Genomic DNA, 18,299 nt, shown 5'->3' with positions numbered 1-18,299 from the left:
GGAGGTGGAAGGGATTGTGAGAATATTAAGTCTGCTATCCTCGGAGAACACCTACTACAGTATCTTCGCTTTCTCTGAGGACAAGCAGGCTTCTATCTTCTCACAAGTGGGGAATCCCATGTCACTGGTGGAGGTTTGACAGGTGGCTTTGACAAAAGCAAACCTCTAATGGAGCGAACAACTAAAGGCTGTCCAGAGATGGGCTTATCTTCTACACGTTGATGATAAGCACTAATTGCAATTAGGTGAACCCTTAAGGAGTTGGTCTTGAGATCAGACTCTGATAAGTGTAGAAGGTATTCAAGCAGAGTCTGTGTACAGCAAGTAAGGGGATCTAAGGCCTTGCTCTCACACCAGATGGCAAACCACCTCTATTAAAAAGAGTAACACCTCTTAATGGAATCTTTCCTGGAAGCCAGCAAGACATGGGAGACACCCTCCGAGTGACTCGCACTCCACAAAGCTCTTTAAGCTTTAGCAAAATGCCGGACCGGACTACAAGGAACGGCATCACCCATTTGTGAGAAGATAGAAGCCTGTTGTCCTCGGAGAAAACTTCATACACCTAATCAGTTTTTTTTCAATGTTACACTAATCTGTCCTGGTACAACTGCACGTAAGAGGGGAAGTCTACTAAGTTCACTTATGCACCTTGTGAATTAACAGCCATGAGGAAGAAAGTCTTCCTGGTGATATATTTTAAGTAAGCTATTTCCATGGGCTCACAAGGGGGTCACATGAATTGCTGAAGGACCAAGCCTGGGTACCAAGCTGGTGCCAGTGGCTTTAGAGGAGGCTGGATATTGTTCAGTCTCCTCATGAAACATGAGATCAAAGGGTGAGCAGACTGGAGCTTTGACCATATGATTACAGTAAACTGCAAATGGCACTAAGGTGTGTTTTGCCAGAATTCACATTCAAACCAGTGTTGATAGGTGTAGTAGATACTGAAGGAGCATTAGGATCTGGTTCATTTTTGGATGTCAATTCTAGGCTGTTCATCAGCTTTTCGAGAAACTTTGGGCACATTAAATCTTCTGGAAGAGATTCCATTTTCCATAGTGGAGTAGATGGTTCAGATTGAACCTCTGGGGAATGAGATCTAGTTGGACTGTTCTGAAGAGAGGAATCTTGTGAAGTCTAGATGTTGGCTTGCAATGAAGGAGTTCTGAGTTTACTACCAGAAAAAAATGCCTCTGGGAAGAACGTTAACTGGGGAGAACATATACTAGATGTGAAAGGTGTGGTGTCTGCTTGTATTGTTACCACATGCTCCTTTTGGATTTTGTGGTGATTTACTTCTGGCTGCTGCACTGGGGGAGACAGCAAGTGTTCCATAAATTGTCTCCATAAGTCAATTATTGAGGAAGGTTCTCTTTGGGAAGAACACCCCCCTCCCCTAGTTCCCCTGAGAGATGAAGCTTAGAGGCAAATGAGTATGGTGCAATGAAACATGACTGCACCTGTATCCTTCTACTGAGAATTTGGAGCTTGTGAACTGTTTGGGAGAAATATGCCTGCATTTTTCCCTATGTGCGAAGCAAAAGCCTTAATAGTGCTGGTGAGATCCTTTGGTGTTATTCCTACTATCTGCACCATACTAAGGGTTTGTTTGAAGAGTGCTTTGTCTTATTGTACTTGGAGTATGGCTAAACCATGGGAATGGTTTGCCTTGATGCGCTGTAGAATAATTTTTTTATTTGCTGTTGACACTGAAGCGAGTCTGAACAGCCCTTCTGAAGCTGGTGCTGATTCTTGGCAGCTTTGCTCAATGGCTGATCCCCCACTTAGGGAGTTATTGTGCTTGGAAGTTGAACTTTAAGAAATAACTAACCAGTTGTCTTCTGTTGAAATACTATTTTGTCTAAGAGCCCAACTATCAGCTGGGCAGAAAAAACTGAGGGAACTGCAACAGGAGCACAGAGGTGGGAGAACCCATGCATGCCCAGTACAAGCTTCTAACTTGTTCTGGGCTCTAGGAGAGCAAAGTCTGGGAGTTTGGCAACGTCATCTGTCAACAATATGTGGCTGAAACAACCTGTCTATCCATGGAGAAACAGGTTTATAACAGTGGGCAGTTCAAAAGTGGGCATTTCTGGGAAGAATAGTCCCTGTTTATTTTTCTTATCCAGCATAAACTATGTAAACAACTCTCAAAGAAAGACAAGTAGCAGCTTATTGCTGCTCAGTATACTCATGTTAACATCCATATGGTACTTTTAATTCAAGTATCATAGAAGAAACTGATTCTACCTTCAGGTAATTTCTGACCTGAAGAAATATAAATCCAGCAACTCAAAGAAACCCAAACTTGTTATGAACTTAATGAACTTTATATAACCTCCCTCTCTATGTTTCCCTAATGTGTCTGTACATATCTATTTCATTTAAAATAACATCACTCTATATTTGTTTCTTCACCGGAGGTGGCTTTCGCCCCATGGCGCTATGTAAGCCACATTGAGCCTGCAAATAGGTGGGAAAATGTGGGATACAAATGTAACACATAAATAAATTAATAAAATAAGTACCGGAGGCAACAGAAAATTAAGGAGCATATTTCCTAAAACATGCAAAAATGTACTAACACACATTAATATGTGTTGTTTTAATAACTAGGCCCCACGGAGATTAATGAGGTCGCTTGATAAACATTTTAATCTGCATTAGCACTCCACATATTTTGGTTAATATGGCCCTTACTTTTGCCTAAGGACATGTGTGTCAATGGCGGAACTTGAACTCAAGTCTCCTAACTCAATGTCTAGGCTGTCCCAACATATAAAGAAAAAATGTATAAGATCTGCCAAAATAAAATGTAGTTGCATACTGTAACAAAACAGTGGGTTTTAAGCCTGTAAACTGTATTATTTCTTGAAGTGTATTTCTCTAGTTTGGCCAGCAGGTGGTGCATGTTTATGTTTAAAGCTATTACAGAGAAATGACTGTTCCCTCTTTAATTAACACAGATAAGAGGTAACGTGCAGTGATGTGGCCAGCTATTTTTAAAATTTCTTGTTCTGGGCTCTGATTGGTCCAGGAGTCCAAATTCATCTAGGAAATACTGGATTGTTCTCGTCTCAGCTTGGAAGTAGAGAGAGAAAGACCTCTTTACTGAGACCCTGTGAGCAGTTATATTCTGTAACCTGTGAGCAGCTATATTTCCTGTACTTCCCAGGCACTATTCAGATAGTGAAAAAATATTTAGATAGTTTTATAATTGATCCATATACAGTTACCTATTATGTGCTGTTTTTGTTCCATCTGTTTTTATGGTTCACTGTTCATGTTTTTATGGTTCACTGCAATATTTTTCATGACAATAAACATTTTTAGTTCATTGCCTCTGCTATCTGGACTAAGAATCCTAGTGGATTGTGTGTTGGGTCTGTGAGTGCTTTCTGGGAACTGTGGGCCCACTGGGAGTGTGGCCTCCAGTAACCTAGACATCACTGGGGATAATTTCAGAGCAGAAGACTTGTCCAAAGGCAGTTGTGCCCAGTCAGTGGGAGGAGGGTGCTAGTGTAGATCATCAGCGGCAGGTGCAGGAGGACCTGAGCTGTGCTGGGGACAGACCCTCTAAGTGGCCACGGGGTAGTCCCAGGTGGGTGGCTAGGCATTTTGTGACACTTATCTATAATTAATGTTTTTCCCATGGGCAGCAAGATCCTACAACTACACAAGTGGGTGACATCACCGGAACGGAGCTGAGTCACGTGCCCTCTCCCAGACCTCAGAAAACTCTAGAATGGTTTTTAGACTGCACTAGAGCTCCTGCATTGCAACAGCATTCTATCTCCTCAGTCAGTTCTTAGTTAGCTTCAGTCTCAGGGTAGAAGGGCAGAATTATGTGGCTGTGGAATCTTGCTGTCCAGGGAGAGCGCTCATTACAAGCATGCAGCTACCCTTTCTCCATGGACAAAGAAGGTTACTACAGTCATGCAAGTGGAGATTCCCAAGCTGGTCTAAGCAGTGGTGCTTTGTGAAGGTATGCTCTGATGACCAAGTTGCTGCTTTGCAAATTACCTCCACCTCAATGTGAAGTGCAACCGTACTGCTGCTGTAGCCCTCAATTGATAAGCAGTTATGGTTGCAGATAGTTTGGTGTTTTCTTGGTGGTAGCAATGGAAATGTGGTTCAAAATCCAAGATGTTCAAGTTCTTTTCTTGACTATTCTGCTCAGGTTGAATGCTAAGTAGAAATGGTTTTTTATCCCCTTGTAAGGAAACCGTTCATTGCTCTTTTACAGTCTTATGTGTGAAGCTTCTTTAATTCATAAAAAACATGTGGTGGAGGATGGAAGACCAGTAAATTGATTGGTTAACATGAAAATCGAAACCTCTTTTGGAAGGAACTTCAGATGCATTTGTAGAAATACTTTGTTTTTATATATTTTGGTATATGGATGGTAAATACACCAGTGCTTGTAACCCACAGATTCCACATGCAGAGCTTACTGCTATAAGAAATAACTTTCCTCAACAGGAGTATTTCAAAGGTATAGATTTCAAGGGTCCAAATAGATGTTTTAAAAGCTAAGACAGCATTAGACTGAGATCAAGGTATAATTTGGCTTTTTAACTGTGGATTGACATTTAACAATCCTTTTATGAATCTGGTTACCCATAGACCCTGAACACGGGTCAATCATCTATGTTACTGTGGTAACCTGCAAGTGCAAAAATATGAACTCTCACTGAATTGGTGTTAAATCTTGAGTCAAATAAAAAGATATTAGCAATAAAAAGGATTATTCACACTCTGCACCAAGGTTTAAACTTATACCACTTAAAATGTACAACCTTCTTTTGGAGTCCTTTCTCTGCTAAATATATATCTTCTGACCTCTTCTATGCTGCTGCTACTCTGCTATTATTCTCCTTTCAATATCCATGTTAACAGGGCCAGAGTTCATACACTGGGATACAGCAATCTAGAGTTCATACACTGGGGTACAGCAATCTATTGCTGTCCTGAATGATGAGCGTGGGTTTGTATGGAAGCCTTATTGGAAGTTCCAGTGCTAAGTGGAGAAGACAAGGAAACCAAACCTGCCTCAGCCAGTACAGGACTATGAGTATGAGATGGACTGAATCCTGCTGCAATTTTTGTATTCTGGATATTAATGGAATTGGAGGATAAGTATAAAGATTCTTGCTCCAGGTGCCAGATGAACTGTACTCTGACAACAGGAGTAAAAATATTAACACTTCATTTTCTGTTCAGTTGCAGACAAGTTTACTAACAGCTGATCCCACATTCTGAAGAGGTTTCAAGCCAGATGGAGTTCTAATGACCACCCGTGAGGACCAGCTGTTGGCTCAATTTGTCAGACAGACGATTCTGATCTCAATGGAGATAAGTCACCACCAAGGAATGTCCTCATCTTCAATGCCAATTGCACTTGTAGACAAAGGTGAGAGGGGTCTGTCCCTTCTTGTTTGTTGCTGTAAAACATTGATATTTGGATATTTCTATATATTTGTATGACTGAATCTGATATCCACTTACTGAATGTCTGCAGGGTATAATGAATTACTCTAACTGGTTGATATGACCCGAGTCTGCAAATGAGAAAGGTGTGATCCCCATCCTGAACTAGCATATCTGTTGTCAACAGAATAGGCTGCTGTGGGTGGATGTACCTCGCACTTCTCTCAGACTGTCCAGTATCAATATCTTGTGAGACCATGGCTGACTGTGCTGGTTCCATTGAAATTTTAACAGTCACTGAACTTCTCTTATATGGAGATATGAAAGAGAACTACATGCACTGTTGCTGCCTTGTGTCCTAACTGATGTAATAGGTGATCTGTCAGTATATGCTGGAAAACGGCTATGTTGACTAGGCTGACAATGTTTTCTGCTCTTTGTAGGGGCAGGTATGTTTTTGCCCCAAGTGTGAATGAGCATTTCTATAAAACTTGATGCTTTGAGTTGGGACTAAAGTTGACTTCTGAAAATTGATTATAAACCCCAGTTTGAGGACCTACACTACAGTTTGCAGAGAGCCTTTCACTTTGCTGCTGTATCATAGTAACATAGTAGATGACGGCAGAAAAAGACCTGCACGGTCCATCTAGTCTGCCCAAGATAAACTCATATGTGTATACCTTACCTTGATTCGTACCTGTCTTTTCCAGGGCACAGACCGTATAAGTCTGTCCAGCAGTATTTCCTGCCTCCCAACCACCAGTCCCGCCTCCCATCACCGGCTCTGGCACAGACCCCGTATAAGTCTGCCCTCCCCTATCCTAGCCTCTCAACCACCAACCCCTCTTCCCCCCGCCACCCAATTTCAGCTAAGCTTCTGTGGATCCATTCCTTCTGCACAGGATTCCTTTATGCCTATCCTACGCATGTTTGAATTCCGTTACCGTTTTCATCTCCACCACCTCCCGCGGGAGGGCATTCCAAGCGTTCACCACCCTCTCTGTGAAGAAATACTTCCTGACATCTTTCCTGAGTCTGCCCCCCTTCAATCTCATTTCATGTCCTCTCGTTCTACCGCCTTCCCATCTCCGGAAAAGATTCGTTTGCGGATTAATACCTTTCAAATATTTGAACGTCTGTATCATATCACCCCTGTTCCTCCTTTCCTCCAGAGTATACATGTTCAGGTCAGCAAGTCTCTCTTCATACGTCTTGGAACGCAACTCCCATACCATCCTCGTAGCTTTTCTTTGCACCGCTTCCATTTTTTTAACATCCTTCGCAAGGTATGGCCTCCAAAACTGAACACAATACCCCAGGTGGGGCTTCACCAACGTCTTATACAGGGGCATTAAAACCTCCTTTCTTCTGCTGGTCACACCTCTCTCTATACAGCCTAGCAACCTTCTCGCTACGGCCACCGCCTTGTCGCACTGTTTCATCGCCTTCAGGTCCTCAGATATTATCACCCCAAGATCCCTCTCCCCGTCCGTGTCTATCAGGCTCTCCCCGCCTAACACATACGCCTCCCTTGGATTTCTACTCACTAAGTGCATCACTTTGCATTTCTTCGCATTGAATTTTAATTGCCAAATGTTAGACCATTCTTCCAGCTTCTTCAGATCTTTTTTCATGTTTTCCACTCCCTCCGGGGTGTCCACTCTGTTGCAAATCTTGGTGTCATCCGCAAAAAGGCAAACTTTACCTTGTAACCCTTCGGCAATGTCACTCACAAATATATTGAACAGAATGGGCCCCAGCACCGATCCCTGAGGCACTCCACTACTCACTTTTCCCTCCTCCGAGTGAACTCCATTTACCACCACCCTCTGGCGTCTGCCCGTCAACCAGTTCCTAATCCAGTTCACCACTTCGGGTCCTATCTTCAGCCCATCTAGTTTATTCAAGAGCCTCCTGTGGGGAACCGTGTCAAAAGCCTTGATGAAATCTAAGTAGATGACGTCCATAGCACGTCCTTGATTTAATTCTCCTGTCACCCAGTCAAAGAATTCAATGAGATTCGTTTGGCACGATTTCCCTTTGGTGAAACCATGTTGTTTCGGATCTTGCAACTTATTGGCTTCCAGGAAATTCACTCATTCAGAAAGGGAAAAATGAAAATTCCCATATGATGCAAATAAGCCATTACTGCCCCACACGTCTTGAGAATATGATGAAGGGGAGGATTTTGTACTGAAAATTATGATTGAGAAACATGAAGAAAAGAAATTTTCTGCGATCTACATTTCTTTGCAATTTGTCCATGATTATTAATTTCCAGTTTTCCAATGTCAATTTGATTCCCACCAGCACCCTGCCATACTGGTCAGTCAAAAACTAGGACGTTTTGCTTGGGCCTGATAAAACACTTTTTGAGGTTCCTCTTTTTTGCCTTTGCCTCTGTGGATACTGTGATTAAGGCTGTGAATACAGGCATAGATAAGACTGGTATTTGTTATACTGGTTATATGATCTTTGGTATAACTGATAATGTAATCTTCTATTTGACAGCTGTTGCTGGTCAATGTTGGCTACTACCAAAGTTTGGATTGTGGAATCTGAAATCAATGGAGAAGCAGGAGGGGGAAAATGGCGGTGAGAAGAACTGAAGGAAAGATTTCCTCAGACAGAGACTTGCTAGGGATGAGGAGGATTTAAAAAAAAAAAAAAAAAAAAAAAAAAAAGTCTGATGGAGGAAATGATGGCACAGTATGGCATATCCACACTGACAAAGCCTAGGGTAGCACAGGATGGAAGGGCAAAGTAATAGGGGTCAAAATTACTAACCAAGGTTTCCACTTACAGTAAATCATCACAAATGAAATACATTTCAACAAGAGCTACTGCCATTAACGAGACATAGATTCCACTAGAGACAAAAGCACAATATAAATAAAGTATTTAACACTGACATAGATCAAAGGCACTGTTTCATTTCCAGTGAAATCTGCTAATAAGACCTTATCACTTCTTTTGTTAGTGCCTCCCTATGACGGGGTCTATGTCCCATGCTTGCAGGTGTGATAGTATGCACAACCGGAGATTTGGCCCTTACAGATGGGTGGGCGGAGGAGTGAGAGGAAACTCGACCTACACTTGTGTGTAGGCAGCATGACACTCCCTCATAAAAGGAAGATATATCCAACTTCTACAGATCAATATGAGAAACTACCCAAGTATGAGCTAACAATGTGCACAGACAAACAAAAGTTCAATTAGATTTCATTTTAAATGAAGTTTTCACAATTTTCACGTGTTTTTCTCAAAATTTAGTTTTTGGGCATACTGTATATGAACAACATTTTGTGTGCACACACTGATTTTACATGCATTAACTCGGATATAAGTACATACAAGCGATTTATACACTTTACATTTTTAGGTACCCATACAAATTGAATGCATGCTCACAACTGCACATCCCTAGTATAAACTCATCTTAGGAAGAAGCCTGCTGAGGGACACAATTTGAAGATTTTGTTTTCTCATTCAAGTTAGTAGGCAAGCAGCAAAAGGTTTAAAAACTCAGTAATGGAGAAAAACATTTTGGAGCTTATGCAATAAACAGCATGCATATTAAGGCCCTTATGTGCAAGCTAAAACAATGGGCTACACAGGAAAGCCATAATGCAAATATTAGAGTCCAAGAAAATATTAAGTGTGAGCAAGAAATAAATGTACTTGTTTATACATGCAAATTAAGGTGGTTACTAGGGTCATGCTAAATCAAATGGCTTGCTCACCCTCTGAATTATTTTTTTGTAAGTTCTCCTGAAATGGTTACTATTAAATTCCTTAGGGGTCCTTTTACTAAGGCACACTAACAATTAGCACATGCTAAATGCAGCACAGCCTACTGTATACCTATGGGCTAGATGGCATTTAACCCACACTAATTTGCTAGCATGCTTTAGTAAAAGGACTCTTAACTCTTCCTGCTGGCTTCAAAGCTACATAGAAGGAAGTCTAGTACACTGAAGCTGCATAGCAATACAGAGGAAGGGGTGGAAGACCTACTAAACTGAAGGAGAGCAGGTGAAAGGAGAGCAGAGTTCCTGGAAAGGAAAAACCAGAGAAAAATGTACAGATGTCAGATGAATGCCAAGGAGGTACAGGATGCAGAGGAAGAGGAAAAAGGCAGACTTATTTCTGAAGTGCGTCTCCTCTTACAACTTCAAAAGCAGACTAATAAAAATCACTTTAAAATAGCAAAGTTTAATAAAACAAACCCTGAGGTAAATTAAACAAACCCAACATGGCCACGTTTTGCCCTCAGGCTGCGTCAGGGGTAAAACTGACCCAGCCTGAGGGCGAAATGTGGCCACGTCGGGTTTGTTTAATTTACCTCTGGTTTGTTTTATTAAACTTTGCTAATTAAAGTGATTTTTATTAGTCTGCTTTTGTGGTTTATATTTACTATTGGAAGCAGATTTTTTGCCTTTTTGTTATTTTTGTCCTCTTACAACTTCTCCATCATTTTCCCTCTTTATCTTCCCTGTTTTGCTAGCACCCTACACAATCTTTGTTTCAAACTGGATGGGAGAAAGAAAGAAAGAAAGAAAGAAAGAAAGAAAGAAAGAAAGAAAGAAAGAAAGAAAGAAAGAAAGAAAGAAAGAAAGAAAGAAAGAAAGAAAGAAGGTAAAAGAGGAGACATATTTGAGGACTTCAAAAATCTGTATCTTTCTTGACACAATTTATTTATTAGCAATAAGTTATCAGAGAACAAAGATCATTGATACTATTATGGTAGCCAAAGACCAAGGTTGATATATAGCAATTTAGGCTGAAGAGAAGTTCAAGTCTCAAAGGATATCTGAATTAGGCCAATTGTTTTGGTTTGAGCAAGGAACAAATGTCCAAGTGCTGAATCAGTAGAAGACTATTCAACAATTCAGCCACTGTGATATCTGCGGGGTGATCCCAGAAGGGGGAGGGGGCGGATCTGTCAGATACAAGTGGCCTTCTGAGTTTAGACAGAATCCTCCATGGTCTCCCCCTTACATGCTGCTTTCTGCCCTCTTAACAGTCCTCTGGCACTGCTCACTGAAGAACTTTATCAATACATAAGACAGATAGTTGTCTACTCTCCTGAATTCTCTGCTCTTCTTTGACCTCCTCACCTGGAGTGTACTAGCTGTCCCACTTCTTCCCTTTCCACTAACTAGCAATCCCCCTGCACCAGGTTTAGCTGTATATCACATGTAAGCCAGCAGGAGGAACTAAACAAATATGAGTACAGAATATAAGAGAACTAATTGTGATCAAGTTACCATGATCAAGCTATTTAGCCAATATATTTTTGGGTTTCTTTGCACAAGAATAGTGTGATCAGATTATTTCTGCCTTTTTTTTGTTAAACACGAACATGCTAAATTCTTTTGCCTGTCCCATGAAGTGTTTCTTTTTTGCCTGTTGAATCATTTTGTGAGCCCATGCTAAAATTGATTTTGCACGTTTTATTGCATAGGCATGTGAATTTGAATTTGCATATTTAGGTATGCATTATTTTGATTACATGAATTGAGAAATACATTATAGAAATGTAAAATCAAAGCAGTTCCAACTGCATTCACACACACCCAAGTTGGCCAATCCAATACCTCCGGGATCCACATTCCCAAAATGTCGTTATCACTGGCAAGGTCCTGCCCAAACATTGCTTCCATTGCTTCATCATCCAGATCAATTTCCAACTCCTCATCCAAGTTACAGTCATATAGGGCTCCAGGGTCTTGCTGCAAAGATATCCCTTCTCTTCGACTCTGATTTCTATGAGCCTGTACAGAGCGGTATAATCCCACTACCAAGAATATAAAGAAAATAATCACATTCCATACAATACAAAATGTAACAGGCAAATAATTTAATTACAGAATTCATATTCCACTTATTTCTAGTGTTCTACATCATCCCAAATAAAAAATAATGTTCATAATAAGATTCATACTCCTGTTCTTAACCTTTTGTTCAATCATGCCTGTTGCACAGTTCTCCAATTTATATTGCTGTCATAAACTTTAACAAACAAATGACTCTTCAAAAGATTATTAAATGGACTTGTGAAATGTGGTAAAAGGAACTTTTCAATGACGAAAGTACTTTGTCTCTTTGGAGACCAGGCTTGCACATATGTAAGGTTATTTCAAGGAAGAATGCAAGCCAGAGTGTTTCAATGTGTCTGTCATACATCTGTTGATGAAGCGAAGTTTCTTACCTGAAGCAGGTATTCTCCGAGGACAGCAGGATGGATATTCTCACATGTCGGGCCCGGAGGATTTTCAAGCAAAAATCGCCAAAAGTCTCTTCTAGAGCGTTCCGTCGCGCGAGATGATCACACCGCGCATGCGCGCGCACGATTTCCCGCCCGCCGCGTGGACACGCTCCTCAGTTGAATCCAAAAGATAAAAGAAAAACAACTCCAAAGGGGAGGTGGGAGGGTTTGTGAGAATATCCAGCCTGCTGTCCTCGGAGAATACCTGCTTCAGGTAAGAAACTTCGCTTTCTCCGAGGAAAAGCAGGCTCATATTCTCACATGTGGGTTATCCCTAGCCCCCAGGCTCACTCAACACAACAAACAATGGTCAATTGGACCTCGCAACGGCGAGGGCATAACAAGGATTGACCTGAAACAAGAAACATCTAACTGAGAGTGCAGCCTGGAACAGAATAAAAATGGGCCTAGGAGGGTTGGAGTTGGATTCTAAACCCCAAACAGATTCTGCAGCACTGACTGCCCAAACTGACTGTCGCGTCGACTGTCTTGCTGAAGGCAGTAATGAGATATGAATGTGTGGACTGATGACCACGTTGCAGCCTTGCAGATCTCTTCAATAGTGGCTGACCTCAGATGAGCCACCGACGCAGCCATGGCTCTAACATTATGAGCCGTGACATGGCCCTCTAAAGTCAGCAATGCTTGGGCGTAAGTGAAGGAAATGCAATCTGCTAGCCAATTAGATATGTGCGTTTCCCGACAGCAACTCCCCTCTTGTTGGGATTAAAAGAAATAAACAACTGGGCAGACTGTCTGTGGGGGCTTGTCCGGTCCAGGTAAAAGGCTAATGCTCTTTTGCAGTCCAAAGTGTGCAGCTTGCATTCGCCAGGGCTTGTATGAGGGCGAGGAAAAAATTTTGGCAAGACAATTGACTGGTTCAGATGGAACTCAGACACCACCTTCGGTAAGAACTTAGGGTGCGTGCGGAGGACTACTCTGTCATGATGAAAAGTAAGGCAAGGTGCATGAACCACTAGAGCCTGAAGCTCACTGACCCTACGAGCTGAAGTAACAGCCACCAAGAAAATGACCTTCCAGGTCAAGTACTTCAGATGGCAGGAATCCAGTGGCTCAAAAGGAGCTGTCATCAGCTGGGTGAAGACGACATTGAGATCCCATGACACTGGAGGAGGTTTGACAGGGGGCTTTGTCAAAAACAAACCTCTCATAAAGTGAACAATTAAAGGCTGTCCAGAGATAGGCTGACCTTCTACACATTGATGGTAAGCACTAATCGCACTAAGGTGAATTCTTAAGGAGTTGGTCTTGAGACCAGACTCTGATAAATGCAGAAGGTACTCAAGCAAGGTCTGTGTAGGACAAGAAAAGGGATCTAGGGCCCTGCTGTCACATCAGATGGCAAACCTCTTCCATTTAAAAGAGTAACATCTTTTAGTGGAATCTTTCCTGGAAGCAAACAAGACTCGGGAGACACCCTCAGAAAGACCCAAGGAGGCAAATTCTAAGCTCTCAACATCCAGGCCGTGAGAGCCAGAGACTGGAGGTTGGGATGTAGAACAGCCCCCTTGTTCTGAGTAATGAGAGTTGGAAAACACTCCAATCTCCACGGTTCTTCGGAGGACAACTCCAGAAGAAAAGGGAACCAAATCTGATGCGGCCAGAAGGGAGCGATCAGAATCATGGTTCCATGATCTTGCTTGAGTTTCAGCAAAGTCTTCCCCACCAGAGGTATAGGAGGATACGCATACAGAAGGCCTGTCCCCCAATGAAGGAGGAAGGCATCCGACGCTAGCCTGCCGTGGGCCTGAAGTCTGGAACAGAACTGAGGGACCTTGTGATTGAATTGAGTGGCAAAAAGATCCACCGAGGGAGTGCCCCACGCTCGGAAGATCTTTCTGGCTACAGCCATGTTCATCAACCACTCGTGAGGTTGCATTATCCTGCTCAACCTGTCGGCCAGACTGTTGTTTACGCCAGCCAGATAAATGGCTTGGAGAAACATGCCATGTTGGTGAGCCCAAAGCCACATCTGCATGGCCTCCTGACACAGAGGGCGAGATCCGGTGCCCCTCTGCTTGTTTGTGTAGTACATCGCAACCTGATTGTCTGTTTGAATCAGAATAATTTGGTTGGATAGCCGATCTCTGAAAGCCTTTAGAGCATTCCAGATCGCTCATAACTCCAGGAGGTTGATCTGAAGACGCTTTTCCTGAAGGGACCAAGCTCCTTGAGTGTGAAGCCCATCTGCATGTGCTCCCCAACCTAGGAGGGATGCATTCGACGTCAGCACATTTTGTGGCTGAGGAATTTAGAATGGGCGCCCCAAAACCAGACTGGATCAAATTGTCCACTACTGAAGGGAATTACGAAAGTCGGTGGACAGCTGGATCACATCCTCTAGATTCCCTGTAGCTTGATACCACTGGGAAGCTAGGGTCCACTGAGCTGATCTCATATGAAGACGTGCCATGGGAGTTACATGAAATGTGGAGGCCATGTGCCTCAGAAGTCTCAACATCTGCCGAGCTGTGATCTGCTGAGATGCTTGAACCTTGGAGACCAGAGACAGAAGGTTGCCTGCTCTTGGCTCGGGGACATAGGCAGAAGCTGTCCTCGTGCACAACAGAGCCCCTATAAATTCCAATTTTTGAACTGGGATTAGATGGGACTTTGGGTAATTGATGACAAACCCTAGTAGCTCCAGCACTTGAACAGTCATCCGCATGGACTGTAAAGCTCCATCCTGGGAGGTGCTCTTCACCAGCCAATCGTCCAGAGACGCTGCAACAACTGCCAGGCACTTGGTAAATACCCTGGGCGCAGACGCCAAGCCAAAAGGCAGTACACAGTACTGAAAATGCTGCGTTCCCAGCCGAAACCGCAGATACTTCCTGTGAGCTGGAAGTATCGAGATGTGAGTATAAGCATCCTTTAAGTCCAGACAGCATAGCCAATCGTTTTCCTGAATCATGGGAAGAAGGGTGCTCAGGGAAAGCATCCTGAACTTTTCTCGAACCAGATATTTGTTCAGGCCCCTTAGGTCTAGGACGGGACGCATCCCCCATCTTCTTTTCCACAAGGAAGTACCTGGAATAGAATCCCAGCCCTTCTTGTCCGGGTGGAACGGGCTCGACCGCATTGGCGCCGAAAATGGCGGAGAGTTCCTCTGCAAGTACCTGCTTGTGTTGGGAGCTGAAGGACTGAACTCCCGGTGGGCAATTTGGAGGCTTGGTTTCCAGACTGAGGGTGCATCCTAACCGGACTATTTGAAAAACCCACCGGTCGGAGATTATCAGAGGCCACCTTTGGTGAAAATATTTTAACCTCCCCCCGACAGGCAGATCGCCCGGCACGGACACATTGATGGTGGCTATGCTCAACTGGAGCCAGTCAAAAACCCGTCCCTGGTTTTTGCTGGGGAGCTGCAGGGGCCTGTTTAGGTGCATGCTGTTGACGAGAACGAATGTGCTGTAGCAGAGCCTGAACTGGCTGGCGAGAAGTAGGAGTGTACTTACGGCCCCCAGAGGCATAAGGCGCACTTCTCTTCCCTTTAAAAAACTTCCTAGATGAGGAAGCGGATGCAGAAGATGCCCGGCGGGAGAGAGAGTCCATAGCGTTATCACGCTAATAGAGATGATCAACTCTTCGACCTTCTCACCAAAAAGATGATCCCCCCGGCAAGAGATATCCGCAATTTTCTGCTGAGTACGTTCTTCCAGGTTAGAGGCACGCAGCCATGAGAGCCTGCACATCACTATACCCATAGCAGAAAACCTGGATGTCACATCGCAAGTATCATAAATGCCCCTGGACAGGAACTTGCGACACGCCTTCTGCTGTCTGACCACTTGGTGAAAAGGCTCGGCCTGCTCCGGTGGGAGTGCATCAACCAAGCTCTCAAGCTGCCGCACTGAGTTCCGCAAATGTATACTCGTGAAGAGCTGGTATGACTGAATTTTGGAAGCGAGCATGCCAGCCTGATACGCCTTTCTTCCAAAAGAATCCAAGGTTCTATGTTCTCGCCCCGGGGGCGCCGAGGCAAAATTCCTAGAACTCTTAGCTCTTTTGAGAGCGGAATCCACCACCACAGAGTCATGAGGCAACTGAGGCCGGACGAAACTGGGTTCCCCGTGGATCAGATACTGGGATTCAGCCTTTTTGGGAATAGTTGGGCAGGAAAGAGGCTTCTCCCAGTTCCTCATCAGCACTTCCCTGAGTGTATCATGAAAAGGAGCTGTGGTAGAAGACTTAGGTGGAGATGGATAATCCAGGAACTCGAGCATCTTGGCCCTGGGCTCATCCACAGTCTCCACAGGGAAGGGAATAGCCTCAGACATTTCCCGCACAAAAGATGAAAAAGACAAGCTCTCCGGAGGGGAAAGCTGTCTTTGAGGAGAGGGGGTCGAATCAGATGGAAGACCTAGAGAATCCTCGGCAGAGAACACTCCATGACCACCATCTTCATCAGATGAGCTATCATCGGATGGGGCTAACAACTCAGAAAGAGCAGCCCGGATCCGAGCCCGTCTCGACATGGAGATGCGGTGACCTCGATGACAGCGTCGAGAAGTCGACCCCCTAGGAGACTCCGGTGAAGCTTCCTCCATCGAAGGCACTGGAGAGTCGACCTGGGAAGCTGCCGACCCTGATACCTGAAGCGGTACCGGAGAAGGAGACCTCACCACCGGCGAAAGGCACGATGCCGCAGAAGCCTCCGGCACCGTCAGTACCGGTACCTCCTGTGCTGGACGCAAATGTTGCAGCACTGCTTCCATGAAATCAGGGAAAATAGCCTTGATGCGCTCATCTACAGAAGCTGTCGGGAAAGGCTGCGGTGCCAGTGTGGACTTCAGAGGCAGAACCTGCAGGGGCTGGGGAGCCGGTACCTGACTGCTAGGCGACCTGCGCGTCGATATCTCCATAACAGAGGGAGAGCGATCCTCTCGGCATCGACGCTTCTCGGGTACCGAATGCTTCGATGACCCGGAACCCGTGGTACTGTGTCGAGAAAGAGAACGATGACGGTGCTTCCTGGCCTTCGCCCGACGCCCTTCATCGAGACTCCTCGGTACCGGAGAGGAAGACGTGGAATCCACACACTTCCTCGGGGCTGGGTCCGATACAGGTCGGTCCCGGTGGGCCTGCAAAGCAGGAGGCGCCGAAGTGGGTGGAGACCCGCTCGATGCATCACTGCTCCCAGCATGCATCAGTCTTTTAGCAGCCTTCACCTGGTCTCCCGATGCCAGCGCTGCCCTCGACGTCGACGGTACCGATGCCGCTTGTACCGGACTGAAAAAGGGTTTTTCTCTGGGCCTTCCTGGAGACTTGAGTACGTCTTTTCATTTTAAGACATAACTTACATTTCTCCGGAAGATGATCAGGCCCAAGGCACTGAAGGCACCAGGAGTGCGGATCAGTGACCGAGATAGTCCGGTTGCAGCGGGCGCATGGCTTGAAGCCGCTGGGCGTCTTCGATGACATGACGGGAAAAACTTTGTCCGCTAAATTAAAAGACACAATTTTGTCACAAAAATTGACAAAGAAGGGAAGAAAAAACCCCGACCGAGCGACCCAACACAGTCGCGACAGAAAAGAAAGGAAACTTAGAAATGGGGAAAAAACTGAGGAAATAAGTTTTTTTTTTTTAAATATTGAAAACAATGAAGGAACCGAAACACGTTCGACAAAGAAGAGAACTTTCCTCCGAAGAGAGGGAAAACGCGAAGCACCCGAAAAGGAACTCCGTGTCACCTCAGACGCGGAAAAAAAGAGAACTGAGGGGTGTGTCCATGCGGCGGGCGGGAAATCGTGCGCGCGCATGCGCGGTGTGATCATCTCGCACGACAGAACACTCTAGAAGAGACTTTTGGCGATTTTTGCTTGAAAATTCTCCGGGGCCGATGTGATGTCACCCACATGTGAGAATATCAGTCTGCTTGTCCTGGGAGAATCATGGCTTCGGACTGCATGACAGCAAGTAGCACTGGGACGTCTACAAATCAACAATGGCAAAGTAAATGCCAAGGAATACATCGAGATACTGAGGCAGTGCATGTGACTACATATTCCAGGATGACAATGCCCCATACCATCAAGCAAAAGCAGTTGGAAGAAACTGAAAAAGATCTCAACCCTCAACTGGCCAACCCAATCACCAGACTTAAATCCAACTGAGAAGGCATGAAAAAGGTTTAGAAATATCCAGGCCAGCATCCTGCTTCAAAAAGAGAGCTGACAGAGGCACTCATAGCAGCTTAAAATCAAGTGGTCATCAGTAACTTTCTTCTAAAGTTGGTTCCTTCGATGCCGGGACAGTGCAAGGTCATCGCAAGAGTACAGGCTGACCTACCAACTACTAACCATCATTAAATCATAGCCAAATGGCCATTTTCTTGCTATATTAAAAAAAAAAAGTTTAAAAAACCCTTTGTTTTAACTGTATAATGTCATGGATACATAATCAAAACAGCAGTTGGGCCACACAGAAATTGCGATGTATGGATCAGTATTTGTGTTTTACGCTGTTTCCTATGTGTAACATGTAGAGAGGTGTGGTAGCCGTGTTAGTCCACTCTTAAAGGTTATGAATAGAAATCAAACAAAATAAAACATGGAAAAGAAAATAAGATGA

General features: G+C 44.3%; 1 protein-coding gene across 1 annotated transcript in view; it reads right to left on the bottom strand.

The window, feature by feature from the left end:
* Positions 1-18,299, bottom strand: part of HERC1 (HECT and RLD domain containing E3 ubiquitin protein ligase family member 1) — a 736,289-nt gene that overhangs the window by 255,703 nt on the left and 462,287 nt on the right. Inside the window, exon 45 of the mRNA XM_030188195.1 lies at positions 11,013-11,233. Coding sequence (XP_030044055.1) covers positions 11,013-11,233 — 221 coding nt within the window. The remainder of the gene's footprint in view (positions 1-11,012; positions 11,234-18,299) is intronic.

This window comes from Microcaecilia unicolor, chromosome 1 (genome assembly GCF_901765095.1).
Source record: "Microcaecilia unicolor chromosome 1, aMicUni1.1, whole genome shotgun sequence".
In the NCBI taxonomy this organism is placed as follows: Eukaryota; Metazoa; Chordata; class Amphibia; order Gymnophiona; family Siphonopidae; genus Microcaecilia; species Microcaecilia unicolor.
The sequence above is the reverse complement of the archived record's forward strand: the minus strand, read 5'-3'. Positions and strand labels throughout refer to the sequence as shown.